Source organism: Tenrec ecaudatus, chromosome 10 (assembly GCF_050624435.1).
Source record: "Tenrec ecaudatus isolate mTenEca1 chromosome 10, mTenEca1.hap1, whole genome shotgun sequence".
Classification (NCBI taxonomy): domain Eukaryota; kingdom Metazoa; phylum Chordata; class Mammalia; order Afrosoricida; family Tenrecidae; genus Tenrec; species Tenrec ecaudatus.
In genome coordinates, this window is record NC_134539.1 from 75,225,778 (window position 1) to 75,247,004 (window position 21,227).

General features: G+C 43.7%; 1 protein-coding gene across 1 annotated transcript in view; it reads left to right on the plus strand.

The window, feature by feature from the left end:
• Nucleotides 1-21,227, plus strand: part of MED27 (mediator complex subunit 27) — a 254,521-nt gene that overhangs the window by 162,078 nt on the left and 71,216 nt on the right. Inside the window, exon 4 of the mRNA XM_075560588.1 lies at nucleotides 17,434-17,527. Coding sequence (XP_075416703.1) covers nucleotides 17,434-17,527 — 94 coding nt within the window. The remainder of the gene's footprint in view (nucleotides 1-17,433; nucleotides 17,528-21,227) is intronic.

A 21,227-nucleotide genomic window follows, 5' to 3' on the forward strand; every position in this document is an offset into this window, starting at 1 on the left:
AGGAGCGGAGCTGGGAAGAAGCATTCAGGAACTAGAGCAGTGGCTCTCAACCTTCCTAATGCCACAACCCTTTAATACAGTTCCTCATGTTGTGGTGCCCCCCCCCCAACCATAAAATTGTTTTCATTGCTACTTCATAACTGTAATTTTGCTACTGTTATGAATCGGGTAACCCTTGTCATAGGGTCATTCAATCCCCTAAGGGGTCGAGACCCACAGGTTTTTTGAGAACCGCTGAACTAGATTCATGACTCGTCAGTGCTATACTACACCTGGGTTGAATCATCCCTTCTTTATAACCCTTCTTGTCTACAGATAGGCTTTGGGTCTCTACTCCAACCCCCCTTGTTTGTTTTGGATCTTTTGATACCTGATCCCATTGTCACTTCATGATCACACAGGCTGGTGTGCTTCTTCCATGTGGGCTTATTTGCTTCCCTGCTAAATGCCTGCTTGTTTAATTTATCAACTAAGACATTCAGACCTTGTGAGCCTCATAATGTAAACTACCATACCGCCTTTCTGACTTCTTAATTCTTCCCTTTCAACGTGGAAAGGAGTTTTGTATTGCTATATAAAAAAAAAAAGTTTGCGGGAAATCAGTTGCCTTGGTAGTGATTCACAGATCTAAATAAATCCAAAACATTTGAATATCGTCAGATGCCTGTGAAACTCGTATTAGTCCACATGGACAAACGGGGCCAGCGGGTCTTCATGTCATAAAGTTGCCCTGCTGAAAATGGTACTGCTGTGGACGGTGCTCAGCGTGTGGAGCCTGTCTCCTCTCCAGGCCTCTAGGAGCGGATTCCTGTCCATTTCCACCCAAAGAGGAGAAAACCTTAAAGGAAAACCAGTAATGATTATAGAACCAGACTTTGCGCCTGGGCTTCCAGGCCTCTTGCTTCTCCAGCACAGAGCACTGCTCCTGCTGCTCATTCGGTTGAGAGCAGCGGTAGAACTGATAGTTTTCCAAACCAGCCTGGGTGCCAAACAAAGCTATGTTCTTGTCACTTCAGGTTTCTAAAGCAGTGGTTCTCAACCTGTGGGTCGCGGCCTCTTTGGGGGGGGTCGAATGCCCCTTTCATCACAGGGATTGCCCGATTCATAACAGTAGCAAAATTATAGTTATGAAGTAGCAATGAAAAGAATTTCATTGCTCAGCATGAGGAACTGTATGAAAAGGTCATGGCATTAGGAAGGTTGAGAACCACTGCTCTAAAGGGACCCTTTTCCTAAGACTTTTAGAAGCCCACTTTATCTGGCTCTCCTTCCAGTGCTACTTGGGATTAGTGCGAGGCGATTCAACACACATGACAAGAACATTTAAAAAAAATAAACTCTATTAAAATAGTTTACCTAAAATAAAATAGTCATTGTGGCAATTACGTAATCTCCTGTCAACTTGAGTGAAAGGGTGAGGTCTAGCCTGTCTGTGTGGGCATGGGTTTCTCCTGAGGGTTCTGGGCACTCCTGTCTTCCTCCTTGGAGGCGGGGCACACACTCTCTCTGCCTTCCCTTTCCTGCTTTTGAGACACTCAGAGAGCTGGAGGAGATATGTGGAGACCCACGCCAGCATTGAGATGCTTCCATTGCCACTGGATCCACAATACCTTCTACCCACTGGCCTGTGATCTTCTTGCATTCAGCATCATTGCATGTGCTATATGCGTCTAAACAGGAATTTATGGACTAGTATTGGACATATGGGCTAATACTGGACTTAGGGACTTGATCTGGACCTGGCTAGGGTGTTTTCTAAATATAAAATTGCTCTTTTATATAAAGCTTTTTCTTGTACACATGAATTTGTTTCTCCAGTCAACCCAGACTAACACAGTCATTTTAAGTATACAGTTCTATGAGTTTTTACAAAATGTATCTATCTGTGTAAGTACCACTCAACCAAGATAAGAAAGCAGTTTTACTGTCCCGGAAGGTCCTTAGGCATGGAATAGCTGAATCATAAGGTAAATGAATGTTTACTTTGATAAGGAACTGCTAACAGTTTTCCAAAGTGGTTGTGCCCTTTGACTCCCACCAGCACCATAGGCATTTTCCACTTTCTCTATATCTTCCCCAACATTGAGTATTTTTAACCCTTTAGACGGTGGCACAAGAAATTTTGGTGGCTTTTGCAGGGTAAAGGCCAGGCTGCTAACTGTAAGGTCAATGATTCAAACCCACCAGTCGCTCTACCAGAGAAAGATGAGTTTGTCTGCTCCCATAAAGATTTACCGTCTCCAAATCCCTATAGAGGGTCACTCTGAGTCAGAGTCAACTGAATAATAAATGAATTGGGTTTGGAAGGTGGCATAGGGAGTTTTGGAGCCGGTGCCCATGGCTGCTGCAGGCTTTAGGAAAGCCATTTTATTTTCTGTGAAGGAAGCCCCCCCCCCTACCCCCCATGCTCAGATTGCACATTCTCTGACATGCATACATTCCAATGTAGTCAGCTCCCAGAATTATTGCTCATCCACATCTGCAGCGTTGGCTTCAGGACATTGCTGGCCTAGACACCCCTAGCGCCCCTCAGAGCAGCGGCCTTGCTGCTCTCTTTGGCAGTACTAAACGGAATAGCTTCCCTTTCTTCGATTCAAAACTGAAGCTTTATTTGGAGTGGGTGGTGGTGGTGGTCGTTTACCAATATAAGTAAGACCCCTTTGAAACTAAGCTGGTTAGTACTGTCTCCTACGCTTAGTCATTCACAAGCCCCAATGGGATTTTTGTCACAACCTTCAGCCACCTGTTCTATTATTTGCATAACATTTTTCTTTAAATAAACTCACTTTGAAAATTTAGCTTCATCTAATCAGTGATGTGAAATCACAGGTTTTATTTGCTAATTAAACCTTTTTTCTATATGTGCATATAGTGGAATGAAAAGTGCTCCTCCATAGGCCACCTAACGTCATCTCATGTGCTCCGTGCGAGTATGCTTGTCACAACTTGGAAATGGTTAGTCTGGGGCAGATATGAACTTGACAGGAAATTTAGAGAGTGAGTTGAGCACTTGCGCTCTTGGCAGTGCTCTGAACGGGAACGCTTTGTTCGCTTGGTGGTGCGAGGATACTTGAAGAAGAAAGAAGTACATGAAATGGCAAACCAGATGGGGTAACTTTCCTTAGTGAAGCAGACCCCTTCAATACAATTCCATTTTTCTGTTTCAGTGTCATGGATTTCAAAACTAGCTCAGCCACAGTGTAAAGCTCTCCAGGAAATAGTAATAAAATGAACGCTGTTGAATGAAATCCACAAATTATATAAAAGTTTGATTCAGTAACCACTTTCACATATTCATATCACTGTAACCTTTGATTAGTTTAAATAGTTTAAATGTTACCATCGTTCTTATTTTAGCAGGTAGAATTAGAGGGTTGGTGATTTAATGCCATGTAGTTTGCTTGTGGAGGAAATGATCTCTAGTCTGCAACAACTTCAGTGGAGTGACTGTTTGCAAAAGTGCAGGCAGGGTATAGGGAATCCACAAGGGAATAGTGGGGTACCCTGGACAGGTGAAAACAGCCAGGGCTGTTCAATCCTTTGTCCCCGCAAAGGAATGAGTGGTTACTGGAATCCCAAAGGGAGAGAGAGGGTGCTATGTAGAGAGAGGTCCTAAGAGCTAGGGTGAGGACTGCAGCAAGCTTCTGATGACTTTGCTGGTGGAATGTCATACCTTGACTTCTCTGCCCATTTACCTTCTACATCGCCTGCCATTGCTTCCCCTCAATAAAACCTAGACTGAAGCTGGAGGACAAGAGAGCCTATGGTTCAGCTCGCTGGGACACTTAATTCCAGAGGAGGCAGTCTAGAGAGCCTACCACTTTAATCATAACCCTCGAAGTGCTATTTCTGTAGGGACAGAGCCATGTTGAGAAACATCAAATATAAAACAGGTACTACCAGCCCCATTTCTGCACTTGCTCACAAAGTCTAGTGCTAGTAGTCATGTGCACTCTGCCAGTGCCTTGTCCAGGTCCTCCTTACCCTCTGCTGCCAGTCCTCCTGCTGAACTTACCTGGGAATTGGGATGAATTGAACTTGTAATCGTGTAGAGTTGGAGCCCTTGGTGTTCTGTGATTGTCACAGGCAGTCCTCAGTGTTTCCCCTGCCCTCCTCCGCCCCACCTGGCGCGTATTGTTAAGTGACATCCAAGTGGTTCCAACTCAGGGCCACTCTTTATTTATAACAGAAATAAACACTCCCCAGTCTTGGATGGATCTCACAATCACTGCTGTGTTTGAGCCTGTTGTTGTCTCTACCATGTCAGTTTTCCTCTTCTTCTCTGACCCTCTACTTTACCAAGTATAATGTTGTATTAGTGTGGGTTCTCTAGAGAAACAAATCCAGGACACTTATGGTTTTATAGATGATAGATAGATAGATAGATAGATAGATAGATAGATAGATAGATAGATAGATAGATAGATATAGTAAGAAAAGGAGTGCAACAGCAAATTAGTCCGCACTGCAGTACAGAGGGCTTGGATCAACTCACTTTCATGGGACAGTTAATATACTTAAGGTCTTCTTCTAACTCATATGGCCACTGGCTCAAGGCCAAAGAAACAGACAGTGGGAAGCTGAAGTGGTGAGGTGTTGCAGAGGCAAGTAGCACAGTGTAGTGAAGCTGGACTTGGCAGAGCCTCATGATGTAGCAATGCAAAATGGTGGCACACAGGCAGCAGGCACAACGGAGGGGGGGGGGCAGTGTCTTGACGTGGAACGCACAGCAGCGTGGTCCACTGCGGTTCATAGGTTGCATGGCAGGTGGAGCAGAGCGCTGCACAGCCCACGGCAGCACAGCATCGGGTGGGCAGAGCAGCTAACTCAGGCAGCATGCTGGTCAGACCGCCAGGCAGAGAGAGAAAAGCCAGCCTTGGACAGCTGTTTATTTCCATTGCCCTCCAGTCAAGCTGCAACCTGATTAAGCTCCCACATGTTCCTTCGGGAGGGATCCTAGTTGGCACAAGAAATGTAACTGTCACATTGTTATTCTCCAGGGACTCATCCCTCCTGAGTACATGTCCAGAGTATATGAGAGAAAGTCTGACCATCTCCCTCCTAAGGAGCATTCTGGCTGTACTTCTAAAACAGATCGTTTTTCTGACAGTTGGTGGTATACGTAACACTATTCACCAGCACCATAGTTCAAATGCCTTCCATCTTCTTTGGGCTTCCTTCTTCACTGTCCACTTTTTTTTTAATACATATGAGGTGATTAAGAATGTCATGGCTTCTGTCAGCTGCACTTTAATCCCCAGAGTGACATCTGCTTTTGAACAGTTTAACGCAGTCTTGTTCCCACCAGACCTGGCTGGGGCTTTTACAAGGGGAGTTTGTGGATCCAAGTGGAATGGGCTCCTTGGCAACTGTAATCTTTTCTCAATTATCAATGATGTTCATTGGTCCAGTTATGAGAGTTTTCTTTTGGTTGAGGTTGACTGAAGGTTGACTGTAGTCTCTGGTCTTCATCAATGCGTTCACATCTTCTTCACTATCAGCCAGTAAGGTTGTGTTATCTGTGTGTGGCAGGTTGTTAATGGGTCTTCCTCCGATCCTGATAACACATTCTTCTTCATCTAGTCGAGTTTCTTGGATTATTGGTTCAGTATACAGGTTACGTATAGTGAAAGGATGCAGCCTGGACGCACACCTTCTCTGATTTAGAGTTATGGTACTGTCCCTTTGTTTGGTTCCAACTAGTTCTTTGTCTTCAGGGCCCATGTGAGCACATTTAGCGTTTTTTAATGTCCGTTTTTCACAATGTTATCCATAATTTGTTATGGTTCACATAGTCCAGTGCCTTTGCATAGTCAGTAAGACACAGGAAAACATCTTTCTAGGATTCTCTGCGTTCATTAGTTACTTGTCTTTGCAAAAGAGACACACACGAACCTCTTCCTGTTGTTGGGCCAGGACCTGTGAGCACCTTGAGCATGGCATCCACTTGTTGAAACATCTCAATTGGAGTTCGGAAATTATCAAATGATAACATTAATATTATATGCAAGTAAAATTATGCTGAAGGCAATATTACAGTAAAAGTGGTTACAGGAATACATTGACAGAACGGCTAGAAGTTCAAGACCCATTTGGAAGAAGATGCAGAATGATAGTCGTCATTGTTGATGTCAGATGGATCTTAGCTGAAAGCAGAGGATATTAGAAAGATGTTCACCCGTGTCTTGCTATGCAAAGGCCCTGGACGATGTGGACCATAACAAGTTCCGGATAGCATTGTGGAGAATGCAAACCTTAGGGGAGGAACCCTAGCGGGTTGTTAGGAGCTGGAACCCACTTGACAGCAGTGGGAATGCCTAGAACACTGATCTTCAAGCCTTTCCATTTACTTTTAACAACTTCTCATTTTCCTTGATTGGGGTTTTGTACATTCCATGTTATGATTACTAGTGGATGTTTGCAGCCGTTTCTCATGTTATGTTTTGCACATCAGCAAATGAAGGTACCTATCATTGACCAAACAACTCAAAACCAGAGGACAGAAAGAATTAATCCAGATCACATGTAGGTCGCTCTCCTGAGATGTACAGTACAAGAAGGGTGGGGAGGCAGATATGCAGGGGAAAATGAAAGATGCTGTGTAGATGTCCATAGCAGGTGTGGGAAGGCAAAGCTATTCTCTCTAACCCACTTTATATTAAGTCATGTTTCAGGATCAACAGTGGTCCTCCCTCGATCCAGCCGAAAGTAACGAGAAGAGAGCGCCCTGCTACCTGAAATGCAATGGGGGGTTCAAATAAGCAGGGAACTTGAAAGTGCATTCCCGCCTTTAATCCTTTATTTTTCATGAAGTTTTGAGTGCTGGGATGGATTTACTGTGACTTAGACTTCAACCCAAAGGTCCTAACTTTTTTCTTCAGACAATGCAATATTTGGATACATAAGAAGACAAGCTGGCATTAATTACTTCTGTTCTAAGTACTTGTCACATATTTCCCTCTGAATTCTTACAGTGACCATACAGAGAAAAGAACTGTTTATCCTATTTTACAGATGAGGAAACCCTGGCTAAGAGAGCTTCATGCTAACTGGGTTCAGATGAGGGCCAGCGTGAGCCTAAGGTCTGTGTGATTCTTCAGCCTCAACCTCATACTCTAAGACAGTGGTTCCCAAGGTGTGGGTCGAGACTCCTTTGAGGGGTCACACGACCCTTTCACAGGAGTCGCCTAAGACCATTAAAAAACACATTTCCAGTGGTCTTACCCATCTTCAGGTGGGTCCGCCCACAAGCAGATACACCCACATACGAGTACCAGGCGTGAAGATTGTTATCCAAGCCACACCATGCTTCAAGACAACCTTTCATTGATTTGTCATTAGAAATAAATATTTCACAATGTAGAATTACATATTGTTTTTGATTCATCACTATGCTTTAATGATGTTCAATTTGTACCAATGAAAATATATCCTGCATATTAGATATTTACATGACGATTCCTAACAGTAGCAAAACGATACTGTTGAAGTAGCAATGAAAATAAGGAGAACTCACCACATGAGGAACTGTCTGAAAGGGTGGAGGCATGAGGAAGGTGGAGGACCACTGCTCTAGGAGTTCATAAGCAAATTTTGGTTTCCAACCAGACAGCATGGTGGGGACTGAGGGTGTGAAAGGGAACCAGACTGACCTTGCCTTCCCCTCATGGAATTTTCATTACAGGGGGAAACATTAGCATGTAGTCCATCACCAGAGGGGTGGGTGTTCCTTGTGATATGCAGTGAAGGAAGGGCAAGGGGAAGATGCGCTGAGTGTAGTACCTGAACTGTTTGACACTTGAGGGCCCTGGAGAAGGCTTCTCTACCTAAGCAACTGCTCTGCAGAGACCTGGAGGGATTGAATTCGAAGTGACCAGTCAGTATTCCAGGCAGAGGAAAGATTTGTGTGAAACCCCTGAATGGGGAAGACCCCTGGAGTTCTAGACAAGAAACCCTGCCCAATGAGTCCGCTCTATAGTTCACTTTCTTTTCCCGTGTCCTTATTTCATTTCCGCCCTGTAACTCAACTGACTAACATCAGTACCCTGTGGAAGGGAAAGACTTCACTGGATATTCAAAGTTTATGTTTGGAAGTTTTTTTCTTTTTATAGGAAAAGCCATTGCAGAAGTTTTGTTTATTCTGTGATCCTTATTTGGCTTTGATTCAGTCTGCTTAAAATTAGTCCAATTCATCAAACATTAATGGAGTGCCTATTATGGGTAGTCATTGCAGAAACTGGAGATGCGTTGGTCTCAGCCTCGCCTCTCATAGAGGTGCTTGTCTGATTCCAACTCACGGTGAGCCTATAGGGCAGGGTAGAACTGCCCTTGTGAGTCTCCAAACCTCACTCAAATATCTCAGTTCTCCCAGGAAGGGGAGACATGGGTGTGGGTGTGTTTCCTGAAGTTTGTTGACCATTGTTGACTGCTAGTATGTATTTGCTTAGTGCATTGTTATGACTAGAACACGTTATATGTTCAGTGTTTCTTATTCTCTTTGGCATTTCTCCTTGTAAAATCTGCCATGTATGTCCCCAAGGAAATGAAATTTGTTCTACTTGTGTGCGAATTACTGGAATTGGTCACCACATTAAAGCACTGCCCCCAACCCAAAACCATTGCCACAGAGTTCATTCTGACTCATAGCAAGCGATCGGGCAGTGTAACACTGCCCTTTGGGGATTTTAATGGTGTCGATCTTGACAGAAGCAGATTACATCTGTCTCCCCCATAGTGGTTAATAGACTTCAACTGCCAGCCTTTCAGGTAGCCACCGAGCACTTTAAACACTGCACCACCCGGCCTCCTTGCTTAAAGTTCTCTTGGGGGGTACAGATATTAATACACTAGTCTTCACATGCTGGTCACAGCCCTCTGCTGTAATTGGGGGGTGGGAAGGAAGCTATTGGAGTTTCAGGAAGCAGGTGCAGCTGTCCAACCTGCACTGCCTGCCCCAGCCAGCTCCCTTGTTGACCGTCACAACTCCAGCAGTTGCTTTCTCATGGTGTGAATTGTTGAATCTCAGTTCGCACATTCTTCACTGCCCATCTGAGCTCCAAGTGTCACTTGACAAGATCTGACAGAGATGACTGATTTAATAACTATTGTTAATTGGTGTTGCTGGAAAGCTCACTGTGGGTGTTTTTGTTATTGCAATTTTGGATTTGTTGAATTTTTTTGCTTGTTTTTTAATATCTTTAACATGTAAGGACTTGTAAGAGGTAGCTGTTGAGTAAAATGATTATTCTTCTATAAGCTTAATACATTGTTTAAATGTTTTAAAGAAAGCTAGAGCCCACGAAGTATCTGAGTACATTCGTAATATAAGAAGGAAATTTAGAAAACATTTACCTCATAGTTATTAATTTAAAAGAAATTAATTTTGCACAAAAGTTGTTCATCATAAGTCAAAGCAGGAGAACTTAAGACAATTTCACTTAATTGTCCTTTGTGTTTAGAAACAAACTTTATGATTTGAAAGAAACAAACTTTTAGCAAATGAACTAGAATCCTCATGAGGGCAAGACTACCTTCATCATCATTGTGTCCCTTGCTGCTAAAACTTGTTGAGTAACTGCAAAGTGAGAACATCATAAACTGATTCACTTTGTTACTGTGTCACTTAAAAAAAAAGTTGTATAGAAAAATCTCAATTGTTGTATAAATCCAAGGAATGAACTCCCCCACCCCCACCCCAAATCTACTTTTTCCATGGAATCTTCACAGTCTTAATGAAAGTCCCATGATGTACAAGCAAGCCCTGGAATGGGGCATCCAGAGATATAGATTCTGGGTCCAGCTCTACCACTTAGCTATTCTCTGACCTTGGGCAAATCACTTAACCTCATTTTTTTTTTTTTGGTGGGGGTGGTCTTTATTAAATTGGAGTTTTATACCTAGCCTCCTTGCTTCTTAGAGTTGGCATGAGATCTAATGAGGATACAGAAGTGCTCTGAAAACAGGAAAGTAATTTCCCTGCACAATCATTATCTCCTGTAGCAGGAAATATAGGCTGGGGACTCACACTCTTTACCGGGTAATTCTCAATAGCTGCGCATCAACTAAGACGGTGCCTAAGGATTGTTCTCTGAGAAAAGAAGGCACTGATAAATACTTATTAATAGGTAAAATCGTTTCTGCCTGTTAAATTCATTTGCTTTTTAGATCGTGCTAAATCATATGTGTTAAGATGATGATATTTGCCAAGTGTTCTAATTCCTGACATACCTGTGAACTTATTGGGATGTTTGACACCCAATAGGAGGAAGGAGGGCAAGTGTAGGTTTGTTTATAAGGGTAAATCCAGAAGGGTTGGCTCTGTGGTCAGTGGATAGCTGCAGGTAAGTTCTCTCAGTAATACACTTGTCTTGGTCTCCTTAGGGTGCCTGAAAAATGGCTCTATTAAAACAGTGGTTTCTATGGAGAATCTACTCGTCTGGTTAAATTCAAGGAAGAAAGGTCAGCTCAGAAGATGACTGAAACTGGATTTTTTTAGATTCCAGGGGCATCTCGATAGATTTTCTTGAAGGACAACAGTATGTTTCAGCAGATCCTCAGCTACATGGCTACATTTCTGAAGGTGGTGTTTCTATCTCTCTGAACCTTCCCCAAAGAACTTCCCACTCATCAGTATATACCACATCAAGATGCCAGTTTGGGTGCTCTTGGTGCAGTCAGACGATGTTTTTCTGCATGTGTTTCAGTGTGTGATGGGTCTTTACACACCTGCTCTAACGTCTGGAAACAGAAGAGCACACACGTGAGAGGCCCCATGCTCCTCTACACTCACTTGTTCAGAATCCATCAACCTCTAGGCGAGACCAGGGCACAGCTCTCCACCTACTGCAGTAGCCTGGCTGCCATTTCAGTCCCTGGAAGCAGCAGCTGCCCAGTCTTACAGCCTGTTCTTCTCAGTTGGTAAAGCTTCCATAACTGAAATTTTGGTGTACTAAAGTGTCTTTTGCAGCCAGTTGGATAAAGGTGCAAAAGCAATATGGTGGGAGATGATATAAAAATCTAAGCAAGTGCTCTTATGTCTTCCTGGATGATACGTAGTCTTTCTTGTTGAATTTTTTAAATGTACAGCTTAGAAAGTACTTTTACTTTTCTCAAGAGAATAATCAAAAATCTTTGACAAGCCTGATGTGATCATTTAACAAATCTGAGACATGAGCAAATTTGACCAAAGTTCCCCATCTTTTTCTTTAGCATTCCAAGAGTTGTCTTTGTGGCATCAGCCCACTCATTCTCATGAAGAAGTTAAACAAACCCCTCAGTTTCCATCCACTGGCAAAGTCTGCTTAGCCTCATTCTGGACAGGTAGGGAGACAAGTCTTAAATTGTTTTCAGATAATGTAAATGGTTCCCTTTTTGATCTCCACTGGGCATTGCCCTTCCTCCGGAAAGGTGGTTTATTAATATATGCATCCCTGGTTTTTAGATTTTGTATGGGTGGAGAAAATGAACAGCATGTATCCTACACTCTGTGTGAGGTAAATGCTATTTCCATCCGACTTGAGCTGCTAAGCATCACACTAACACGGGATCACTGGCAGGTGTCCAGACTTGGGGTTTTTTTTTGAGGTGGGGTCAGACTTGTGAGAACTAAGCCATCTGTCCAGCAAATTATTTTAAGGCTGTACTAACAAATAGTCTTCAATATTTTTTAATGTGTAGAGTAAAAACACTAATGTTTTGTAAAATTCATTATCTTTAGAAATGTCTTTCACATTCTGTTATCGTTGTTGGTATTGTAGTCCCAGTTTGGTAGCACACATCTTTATACTCATGTTTTGCAAAATTAATTAGTTCATTAAAAACATTTTAAAACTGGCATGTGAATAACAGAGTGTACTTCTTTAGAAGGCTCATCTAAGAGGCATTGAGCTTCTACCAAAACAGATGCAGGGATTTTGTGGATGCATATTAAGCTGTAATACTTTGAAGGATCTCTGCTGCTGGCTTTGAGGGGTTTTTGGTTTTAATTTTGGGGTTTGTTTGTTGTTGCTATTTTGGTGGGTAGGGGAGCTCTCTGGTTGCTGCTGTTAGTGACTTTTGATGATTAATAAACTCCCCAATACCTCAAATCACTTGCTAAAGAAAACTTTTCACTTTAGTTCTTTTGTAGCTGCCTTACTTGGGTCTGCACAGCTTAACTTGAATGTCCTGTCTGCTGACCCGTATTTAAAGAGTGCTTGCTGTGTGCCAGGCACTGAGGTGACGTGACGGATTCTGCAGTGGGGCAGGCAATCAGATCATCTCTTTAGGGGAAAGATGGCTCTAAACAAATGACCAATGGCAGATGCTGTGGGAGCTACAAAGATAGCATGCTGTCTTAAGAGATAGAACAGGGTGTACTGGATGACCTGGGAGAGCTTCAAGGGAGACTTCCCTGAGAAGATGCCATTTATTAGATCCCAAACTCGAAGACTTGAAGCATGGATAGTAATCCCCTGGGCGTGGGGAGAGAAGGGATGGTGAGAAGTATCTGCCAGGAGGAGGATGCAAAGCGTGAACGGGCTGAATAGGGTGGGCATGCTCAGAGGCGTGGAAGAGGAAGACCAGATGAGGCTGGAGTGATAGCCTTCCTTCCCGTTGACTGGAGACCTGAGTTTAGCACCGAGCTAGGCCACAGGCAGTGATACAGAAAGCAGGGAGCTGGTGTGTGAGATTTCTCTCTCTCTCTCTCTCTCCCCCTCCCTCCCTCCCTTCTTTCGTTCATCTTTAAACAAGAGGCATCTGGAAAGCATGGCTGATACGGCTATGGAGTCAGATGACTTCCAAGGTCACAGGAAGAGTTACTTGACATTTTAGGAGGCGGAATTAGTTGATAGTAAGAGGCAGTTGTTTAATAACAGACAGACAAACAAACACCCTTGGGTTCCATTATAAGTATGAAGTTCAGATGACCATGGCCAGAATTAGATAGCAGCCACGACAGATGCGTTCACTTCTGGGCTGTGCGCGTGCGCCCGCACGCACACACACACTCATTTTTTCCAAAATGAAACTCGGAAAGGAGTAAAGAAGAGAGCTTCAACTCTAGAATGAGTAGGGATCTTTTACCTGAGACTCATAAATGGATTCTAAGGGACTGTGAACAATAGAAAATTTATTGTGAAAATTTTCACTTATATGTATTTTAGCTTTCTGTATTACCCTAAAGGGATCTTTGATCCAAGAAAGATTAAAAAACACTTTTATATGGATTGTGATAAGAATTGTATGAGCCCCAATAAAATGATTTTTAAAAGCACTTTAAAAACTCCAGAATGCATGTGTCTTGGGAAAAATAATCAACTGTAGGCTGTTGAATCAGAATGCCTAGAGGATGGATTCAGTCTTCCCGGAGTCTGCTTTTCCCACAAGAGGAGGAAAAAGTGGATAGGAGCCAAGTGAAGAGAAGACTGATACAGATTCCGCTGAGTATTTGGAAAGTTCTGAAAATAGGACCAGAAAAGGGAGCGGTGGGGGGAAGACTCAAATTACCCTTGCACCAGACCATAATTTCCTGGGACTGCTTAGTCAACGGGCAGAGCGTAGTTCTCAAAGTTCATCTTCTGCATCCTTGCAAATAGCCATCTAAAATGCAGTGATTGTTCTGTTTGTGAGGAGTAAAATTCAAATTCTCAGTGGAGAAACCAGTTAGTTTCCATGGTCTTGGCCTCCACTACGCTGAGACCAGAAGAAGCAGGTGGGGCTCGGCCGTCACCACTGGCAAACGTGTCAGGGTCATAACAGATGCTCCAGTGTGAGTGGGAGAAAAGTGCAGAACAGAAGTCCTCTTCTTCAAATATGTGCTGATTGATTGGATCACTAAGACCGGAGGACTCCATGAGACTATCACTCTATGACCTCTCTGTATACCTTGAACCCAAACAGCCCCCTGAGCTCACCTTTTCACAGAAAAGCAGAGTGACACACAATAAAAGATAGTGCCCATTCGATCGGTGCTGTGCTAAAACAAACAACAAAAACAACCATCTGTCCACATCTAATCCCTAGCAAAGATGAGCAGATGGGAGAAGAGGGGCAGGGGAATCAGAATACCAGAAATGGAACAACAAGCAGACCACAATGAAAGAGAATGCTGACACATGGTGGAAAGTATTACTAATGTCATTGATTAGCTCATGTGGAAATTGCCAAATGGAACTGTAAATTGCTGTGTGAACATGCACCAAAAGCACACTCTAAAGAGGGTGGTAGTGCCAGAGGGCATGGTGGGAATGTCCCTGTTGACAGAGACTATGGGTTGGAGTGGGGGATCTGTGTAGGCTAGCTCTCAAGAGGTGGTACTCAGTTCCTGGATTGATGAGACCCTGGATGCAATGACCCCAGAGGTGGAGGGCCTTGTGATTTTGAATTCTCTGACGAAGGCCATTTAAAGGAACAGGCCAAGCTTCTGGAAGAAAACAGAAAAGAGGTGGGTCTATTGGACTGTGGAAATTCATGTTCAGAGTCTATGGATGTGGTGTGATGGCTTCTGGTGCCACAAAGGTATTGAGGGAGTTGAGACCGAAGCCCAGTCCTACAGGAGCCATTAGACATTGCAGGAAGAGTCACTTGGGTGGCACTGGGGTTTGGAGGAAGGGAGGGAATGGATCAGAAACCGTTGTGTCTGACTGTAACTGGAGAGCAAGATAGAAAAACCGCGTTGTCTGGTTGCTTAAAGTGCTCCTTCAGCCCGCACATGCTGCTTATGGCTTTATTTGACCCAGTGATTTCTCCTCGTTCAGCCCTGTGCTTGGACCATCAGGGCGGTGAGCGCATCAGCCAAGCGCTTCGAGAACCCAGCAGCTCTCCATCTTGGAAAGGCCTTTGTAATGTAAATAGGAACAGCAATCTTTCCAAGTTATTACCCTGTTAACAGGTTGACAGATATGTGCAAATTGTGACTCACTGCTCAATTTGGCACTAAATTAATGTCTTTCAGCGCTGCGTCTGCTCAAGTGTAAACTAGTCACCAGTGCTGTGTTACTGCTTGTTTGCCTATATTCAAAAGGTAAAAATTAAAGTAATGCGATCCTGCCATCAAGCGGAGTGGGCATATGGTGGAAGTGTAGGAGGAGACCGCGCTGCTCCTACCTGTCTGCAGCCCCACCGGGAAAGCGAGTGAGCGCGCACTGCAGAGCTGCGTGCAGACACTGGCGGCTCGGCACACTGTCTTGGGACGCAGCCTTCTGAGAAGCACTGCCAAGAAGGTGGTATGACAAAGACGACTTCCCCTACTAACCCCGCCTCCTCAGCAGAAGGAAAGTGGTGTTTTGTCTCCAGGTTTTCAGTTTGAAGTTCCCAGCTTCCCATATTTCTGTCAAGTCACCAGTGGTGATGTAGCATTCCGAAGGCTGGGTTTATGTGAAAATGAAATGTTTTGATTTTCGGCTTCTAGAATGTAGACATTGTTTTTCTCAGTTAAAGACGCAGCTGCCTTTCTCTTTCCCCCTTTCTGGCACATGCGTAATGTCACCTGTAAAATCGAAATTTGCATCTCCTTTATGTTAGGTATCCGAGTGAGCAACAGACTTCTTAAAATTCTATTTTGCTTAATAGAGTTTGCGGAGCTCTCACTAAGATCACGGGACGGAAGAAAAAGAACTCCCCCCCCCCCCAAAAAAAAAAAAGCCCAGCCCTCTCAGAACCTTCCCTGTTCTGGCTGCAGATGTCTTTTTCCCTGGGAACGGTTTCTCTCCCGCTACTGCCTTCCCTTGTAAGGAAAGAGCTCATGAATAAAGGCTTCCAGAAGTGCCGGGCACAGGAAACTCACTCAGACCCTTGCTAAAAGAACGCAAAAACCAGGTGGTTGGCATGAACGTCTGACAATTACACTCGGACCTTGGTTTCCGCCTGGTAGCATGACCCACGGCCATCACTTCATCCACCCCTTGCCCTGTTGTCCTGCCAACCAGAAAGGCTGGTCTTCCAGACAGTATTTTGAAGTCTTCAAGGTGAAGGATGCGAGAGAGAGCAACTGATGATGTTACATTTGTGCTCAAGTTCTGTGTGTTCATTTGCATCCTACTGCCCAGAACTATGATGGCTATTGATTGAAGATCAGTTCAGAAGACATTGCCTGCCCTCATTAGCATGTACTTAGCAATGACCTCCATTCGCACAGGACAGTGGTTTTCACTTCCTGCTGAGTCTGGATTAACTAGGTTTAAACTACTAGTACAGACTTCGAAAAGAAGTGTGAAAAGGCAGAGAACTTCCCAGAGACTTGGTGTGAGCTTTGGGTTGAAGTGTGGCATGTGTGGTCCATGTTTCCAAGAAACATTAGTCACTTCTTCCTCCTCTTTTGAGAAAGAGAAGGCTCTGTTCCCATGAAGACTTACAGCCTCAGGAGCCCAGTACAGGGTTCCTGAGATCTAAGAAGATCTTTGCCCCCGAGGAAAGATTGTTTTCCAAACCACTCTAAAATTCAACAAAATCCTGGGAACCTTTTAAGAACTGCCTCATTTTCGAAGAAAGTTCATTTTTAATGTTATGGCCCTTTGTAGTGCTAAAAGGCAGGTGTTTGGTACCCAGTTCATAGTAACCAGTGGCATTCTTGAAAACCTGGCCTCCTGCTCTTTTTCCCATGAGCAGGTACCTTCAGTTCTGCCCTATTCTTCTCTGTCAGTACTATTTACCGTTGGACCCACCGCATGGTTTCTCGTTATTTCTTCAGCTTGAAGTTTAGTGCTGTGCATAATATTTTTAATGAAAACCTGATGGCTCAAGCAGTAGAAAGACTTTCTTCTTTCATGACAGATACGTTGATGTTCACTTTTTAACAAACAGCTTAAATGATCTGCTGTCTCTCATAAGCCCCGGGTTTCTGACTGAAAATTTTTTATGTTGTAAATAGTTAATCTCCCTCCTTGCCCACCCCTCCCCCCAAACATACCTTTATTGAATATCTCTGCTTTAATGGACATGCATTTTAATTGGCTATACCCAAATGGACCAATATTGAATAGTTATGAATCTAATTAGTTATAGCCAAATGGAAAATCTTTTATAAATTTGCCTCTCGGCCATTAGAGTTTACATCCCCATTTTCCCCAGTCTTATTGTATGGTAAGCACAAATGCTTGTGGTGGTTTCTTATTTTTGAGCCTGTTAATGGTGGCGAAACAATATCAGGAGAGCCAATGAAAATGGTGAAAAATGGTGACATTTGTGAGAGATGTAACCAGTATCACCTGTAGATATTGGTGAATGAGTGTAAGAGCTGCCATATATATAGTCAACAGAAATAAAATATGCTTTTTAAAATGATCCACTTTCTTAAAGGGAAAGGGGACTCATGTTTGTTTTGCCTTTTAAAAATATATTAGTAAAAACAAAATTTTAAAGGTGAGTCTTAAATAAACTACACATGAGGGCTGTAATTCGCACGTTCTGATTTTGTTGTTGTTGTTTAGTGCTTTGGGTTTCTTTCTCACTTAGGTATGTTGATGATGTGATCAGCCGCATCGATAGGATGTTTCCTGAGATGTCAATCCACTTATCCAGACCCAATGGGACATCAGCAATGCTTCTGGTAAGATCTGTTTGACCTGTTTGTAAGGAGACGTGGAAGAAACTCAACCTCAAGATTTGCTCTCTGCGCCTGTGTTGTTCAATGCATAAAATAGACCTTCAATACCAGTGCCATGGGAACTAGCATTTTTCTCTTTCCTGGCATTCTTAATAGGATTTAAAAAGCCTCAGATTGAAATCTTAACCTCTGAACCGTTTGCAGAGCCTGTCTCACAGTTAACTAGAGAGGAAAAACAATGCAGGACTATTTTACCTATAAGCCTACCAAACTCACATTTTGGCAAATTTGTTTTATGTTGTCGTAAAGAGATATAATGGAATAATGTTCAACTGGTGGATCCTGCTGAAGAAAAACATTTGAAAAACAGAACCGGGTTTTATGGAAATCAGTGATCAAATTCATTGTATATTTGGAAAAGTATTCTGTGGTCTCCTAACCAATGAACGGGTATTTCTGGTTTGGGGTTTTGGATTTCTCTGATTTGGGTTTACTCTCAGCAATTTGTTCTCATAACTTCACCGTGGATGTATCTATTTGTTCGGCAAAAACATGCATGGACGGGAACACCTTGGGATGTCAATGTCGGTTACAGTGTTCTCTAGAAAGGCATGGAGACACCAGTGCTGAGAAACGGTATGGATGGTCTGGGTCACAGCAGGCGCTTGTGCCTCCCTTCCGTGAGCACAGGTTTGGAGGAGCCACCGCGTCTCCCGGAAGCAGAGCGTAGGGAGAGTAGCAGAATTGGATGGGCATCAGGGAGGTGAGGTTGAGAACTGCGTGCTTTGTTTTGTTTTTTATATCTAGTCCGTGGCTGCTAGTTTGGGGCCTACTGTTAGCTTTGTCCCTGGAGAGGAGAGGTCAGCAGGAAAGAGGGAGACGCTCAACCAGCTGGACAGACACATTGGCTGCCACAGTGGGCTTTGTGACATTGTGAGGGCGATGCAGGACTGGGCAGGGTCTTGTCCTGTTGTGCATAGGGTCGCTTCTGAGTCAGAACCAATTCAGTAGCACCCAATACGAACAACTTTGAAAATCGTAGTCATCCGCAAGAGTTTCAGTCCATACAACCCACTCCTCATAGAGTTGGCTTGTTGTGTGTTGCGGGTGTGTTTTTCTTGTAAGAGAGAAAAGATAGGAGCAGATAGGGGCTTGTTAAATGTGTGATACTTTATTGTGAGAAAACACTATTGACATTCATCTGCTTTTCTTGACTTTAAAATTCTTTCCATCAAAACAATAATAGTGAAATGAAGAGACTAGGCTCGTAGAGTGGTATTCCCTTTCACAGAGAAAGGAAGCATCTTTGTAGAAGGTGTATCTGTATACACAAATGAAGTATTTTATGTCTCATTTAAATGTACAAATTGTCCACATTGTAAGGTCCTCTGGACCAGCAACCCCCACACAGAGCCTTCTTGACGGGGCCCAGCGAGTGAGTGAAGATAAAAATGAAAGTGTCCTCAGCAAAATCGGTTTGTTCAAATGATTTCTGGGTCATTGAGCTTCCATTTCACGATGAAAGTAGGAATTTGGCATTGAAGGGAATGAGCAGCGGGAACAAGATTATAGGTAAACAGGTCTAAGATATTAGAGTTACTTCTACCTGACAAAGCAGGCTTTTATTTCACAATGACCTATCAGCCCCATCTGCTTTCTCTTGGAGCTTCTATTTTAATAGACTGATGAAAGAATTTAAGAGAAAGGATTCGGGGTGGGGTGGGGTGTGTGTGTGTGTGTGTGTGTGTGTGTGTGTGTGTGTGTGTGTGTGTGTGTGTGTGTGTCTATACCTGTGACTGGCTCATTCCGATCCATAAGCATCTATCTGGCTAGCTAGTTGTTCCCACATGAGAGTGTCTATTTATAGGGAATGGTAATGGGTGAGCTGATTCAGAATCATATTGCCAGGTGGATGAATAATCATACTTTTGACATAATTGCTTTATTTGGTTTTTACTCTTAAAAGGTGTTATTTTGTCAGATTGCAAATCTGTAAGCCATGTTCTGCTGCTACACCCATGTTGTCTGAGGAAGAAGAGAATTCTTGCCAGGGCCAACAGCTGTCACCAGCTGGACTCACTATGACTTTGGTGAGACAAACCAGAAATGCACCCAGGAGACAGTAAGGCACCAGGAGGTTAAGGTGTTTCTTCATGTAGATGGGACCTGGGAGTGTTCTGAAAGACTCCAAGAGGAGAGTGACACCCGTGGGCACAGACCAGTTAGGAGGTTGTGGAAGCCGGACCCATTCCCATTTAGGCATTCCTTAATGTCCTCTGTTATCTACCTTAGCCAAACCCCACCCCCAAGCCCTGAGTCTAGCAGGTCTCCTTGCATGCGGTCAAATACAACGTGTTGTAACTAACTTAATGAAAAGGGGCATTGGGCTTTGTGTTTATTGTGCTTTCTACTGATGGAAGATGTTCAAAGATTCATAGAGCCTGCCAGAGTGACTCTTTGAAGGGTAGCTCCAGGCATGTCAAGAGACCAGCACCAAACTCCCTGCCATCAAATCAGTTCTGACTTATAATGGCCCTGTAGGACACAATCACACTGCCCCTTTGGGCTTCGGATCCGATAAATCTTACGAGAGTAGGAAGCCTCTTCTTTCTCCTGAGGAGCAGCTGGTGGTTTTGAATGGCTGGTTTTGTAGTTAGCAGCCCAGTGCCCGACCCATTGTGCCACCAGGACTTTTATGTCAGGAGTAGGAACAAAATTAACAGCGCCTTAGGAGGCCCTGTAGTCTAAAGGATTCCGTTTATCGGTTGCCTTCCTTCCCTGTGTTCGTGCTCATACACCCCAGGAGAGAACTAATCCTGTTGACCTCACCTGAGTTGATTCCTCCCCTGTGGTCAAGGTGAAGTCGCCCCCCCCCCCAAAAAAAACAACCCAACTCCTTGTTGTGGAGTCAGTGCTGACTTGCAGCAACCCCCTGGGTTTCCGAGACTGTTAACTGTTTACAGGAGTAGAAAGCCTAGTCTTTCGCCCTCGGAGCTGCTGGTGGTTTCGAACTGCCGACCATGCAGATCCAACCCAACTCAGAACCACTGCACCACCAGGGCTCCCATGGATTAATGAGGGTCCCCTAAAACTACATAGTGGAGGAGTTGGTCGTTCCCCGGAGAACAAAGGGCAACAGGATACATGAAAGAATCAACCAATGTCCCTGCTTAAGAAGCCCTCATCTCACATAGCAGTCAGCTCATTTGACCCTCAGAGTGACCCTTGAAGTAGCTAAGACAAAACTGTTTTTATTTTCTAAGTTAGAAACAGAGATCCAGAGTTCTTCCTATTGAGCCAGGCTGCTAGAACACCCAGCTCCAAGTCTCCAAAAATGCTTTTACACTTCCATCTCTGATTATAGCTGATGCTACTGACAAGATGTGGGCCACCAGCTTGGTAATTTTTGCTTAGATTTTTTTTTACTATGTAATTTGGTCTACATGTAACGTATATGTAAGTTATGAAGTGTAATGCTAGAGCCATGTGCTCCCCACTCAGTTTAAGAAGAACAAAACCAATGTTTGCTTCTCCACAATCTCTGCCTCTCCACCCAGTAACCCCCACCCTGGTCGTCTTTGTTTGCACTTCTCCCTCTCAGTGTACCTTTACCACGTGTACATGTGTGCCTGCATAAGGTCTCGTTCTGTTCTGTTGCATTTCGAGCTTTGTAGATACGGTATCGAGTTGTGTGCTTTCTCGA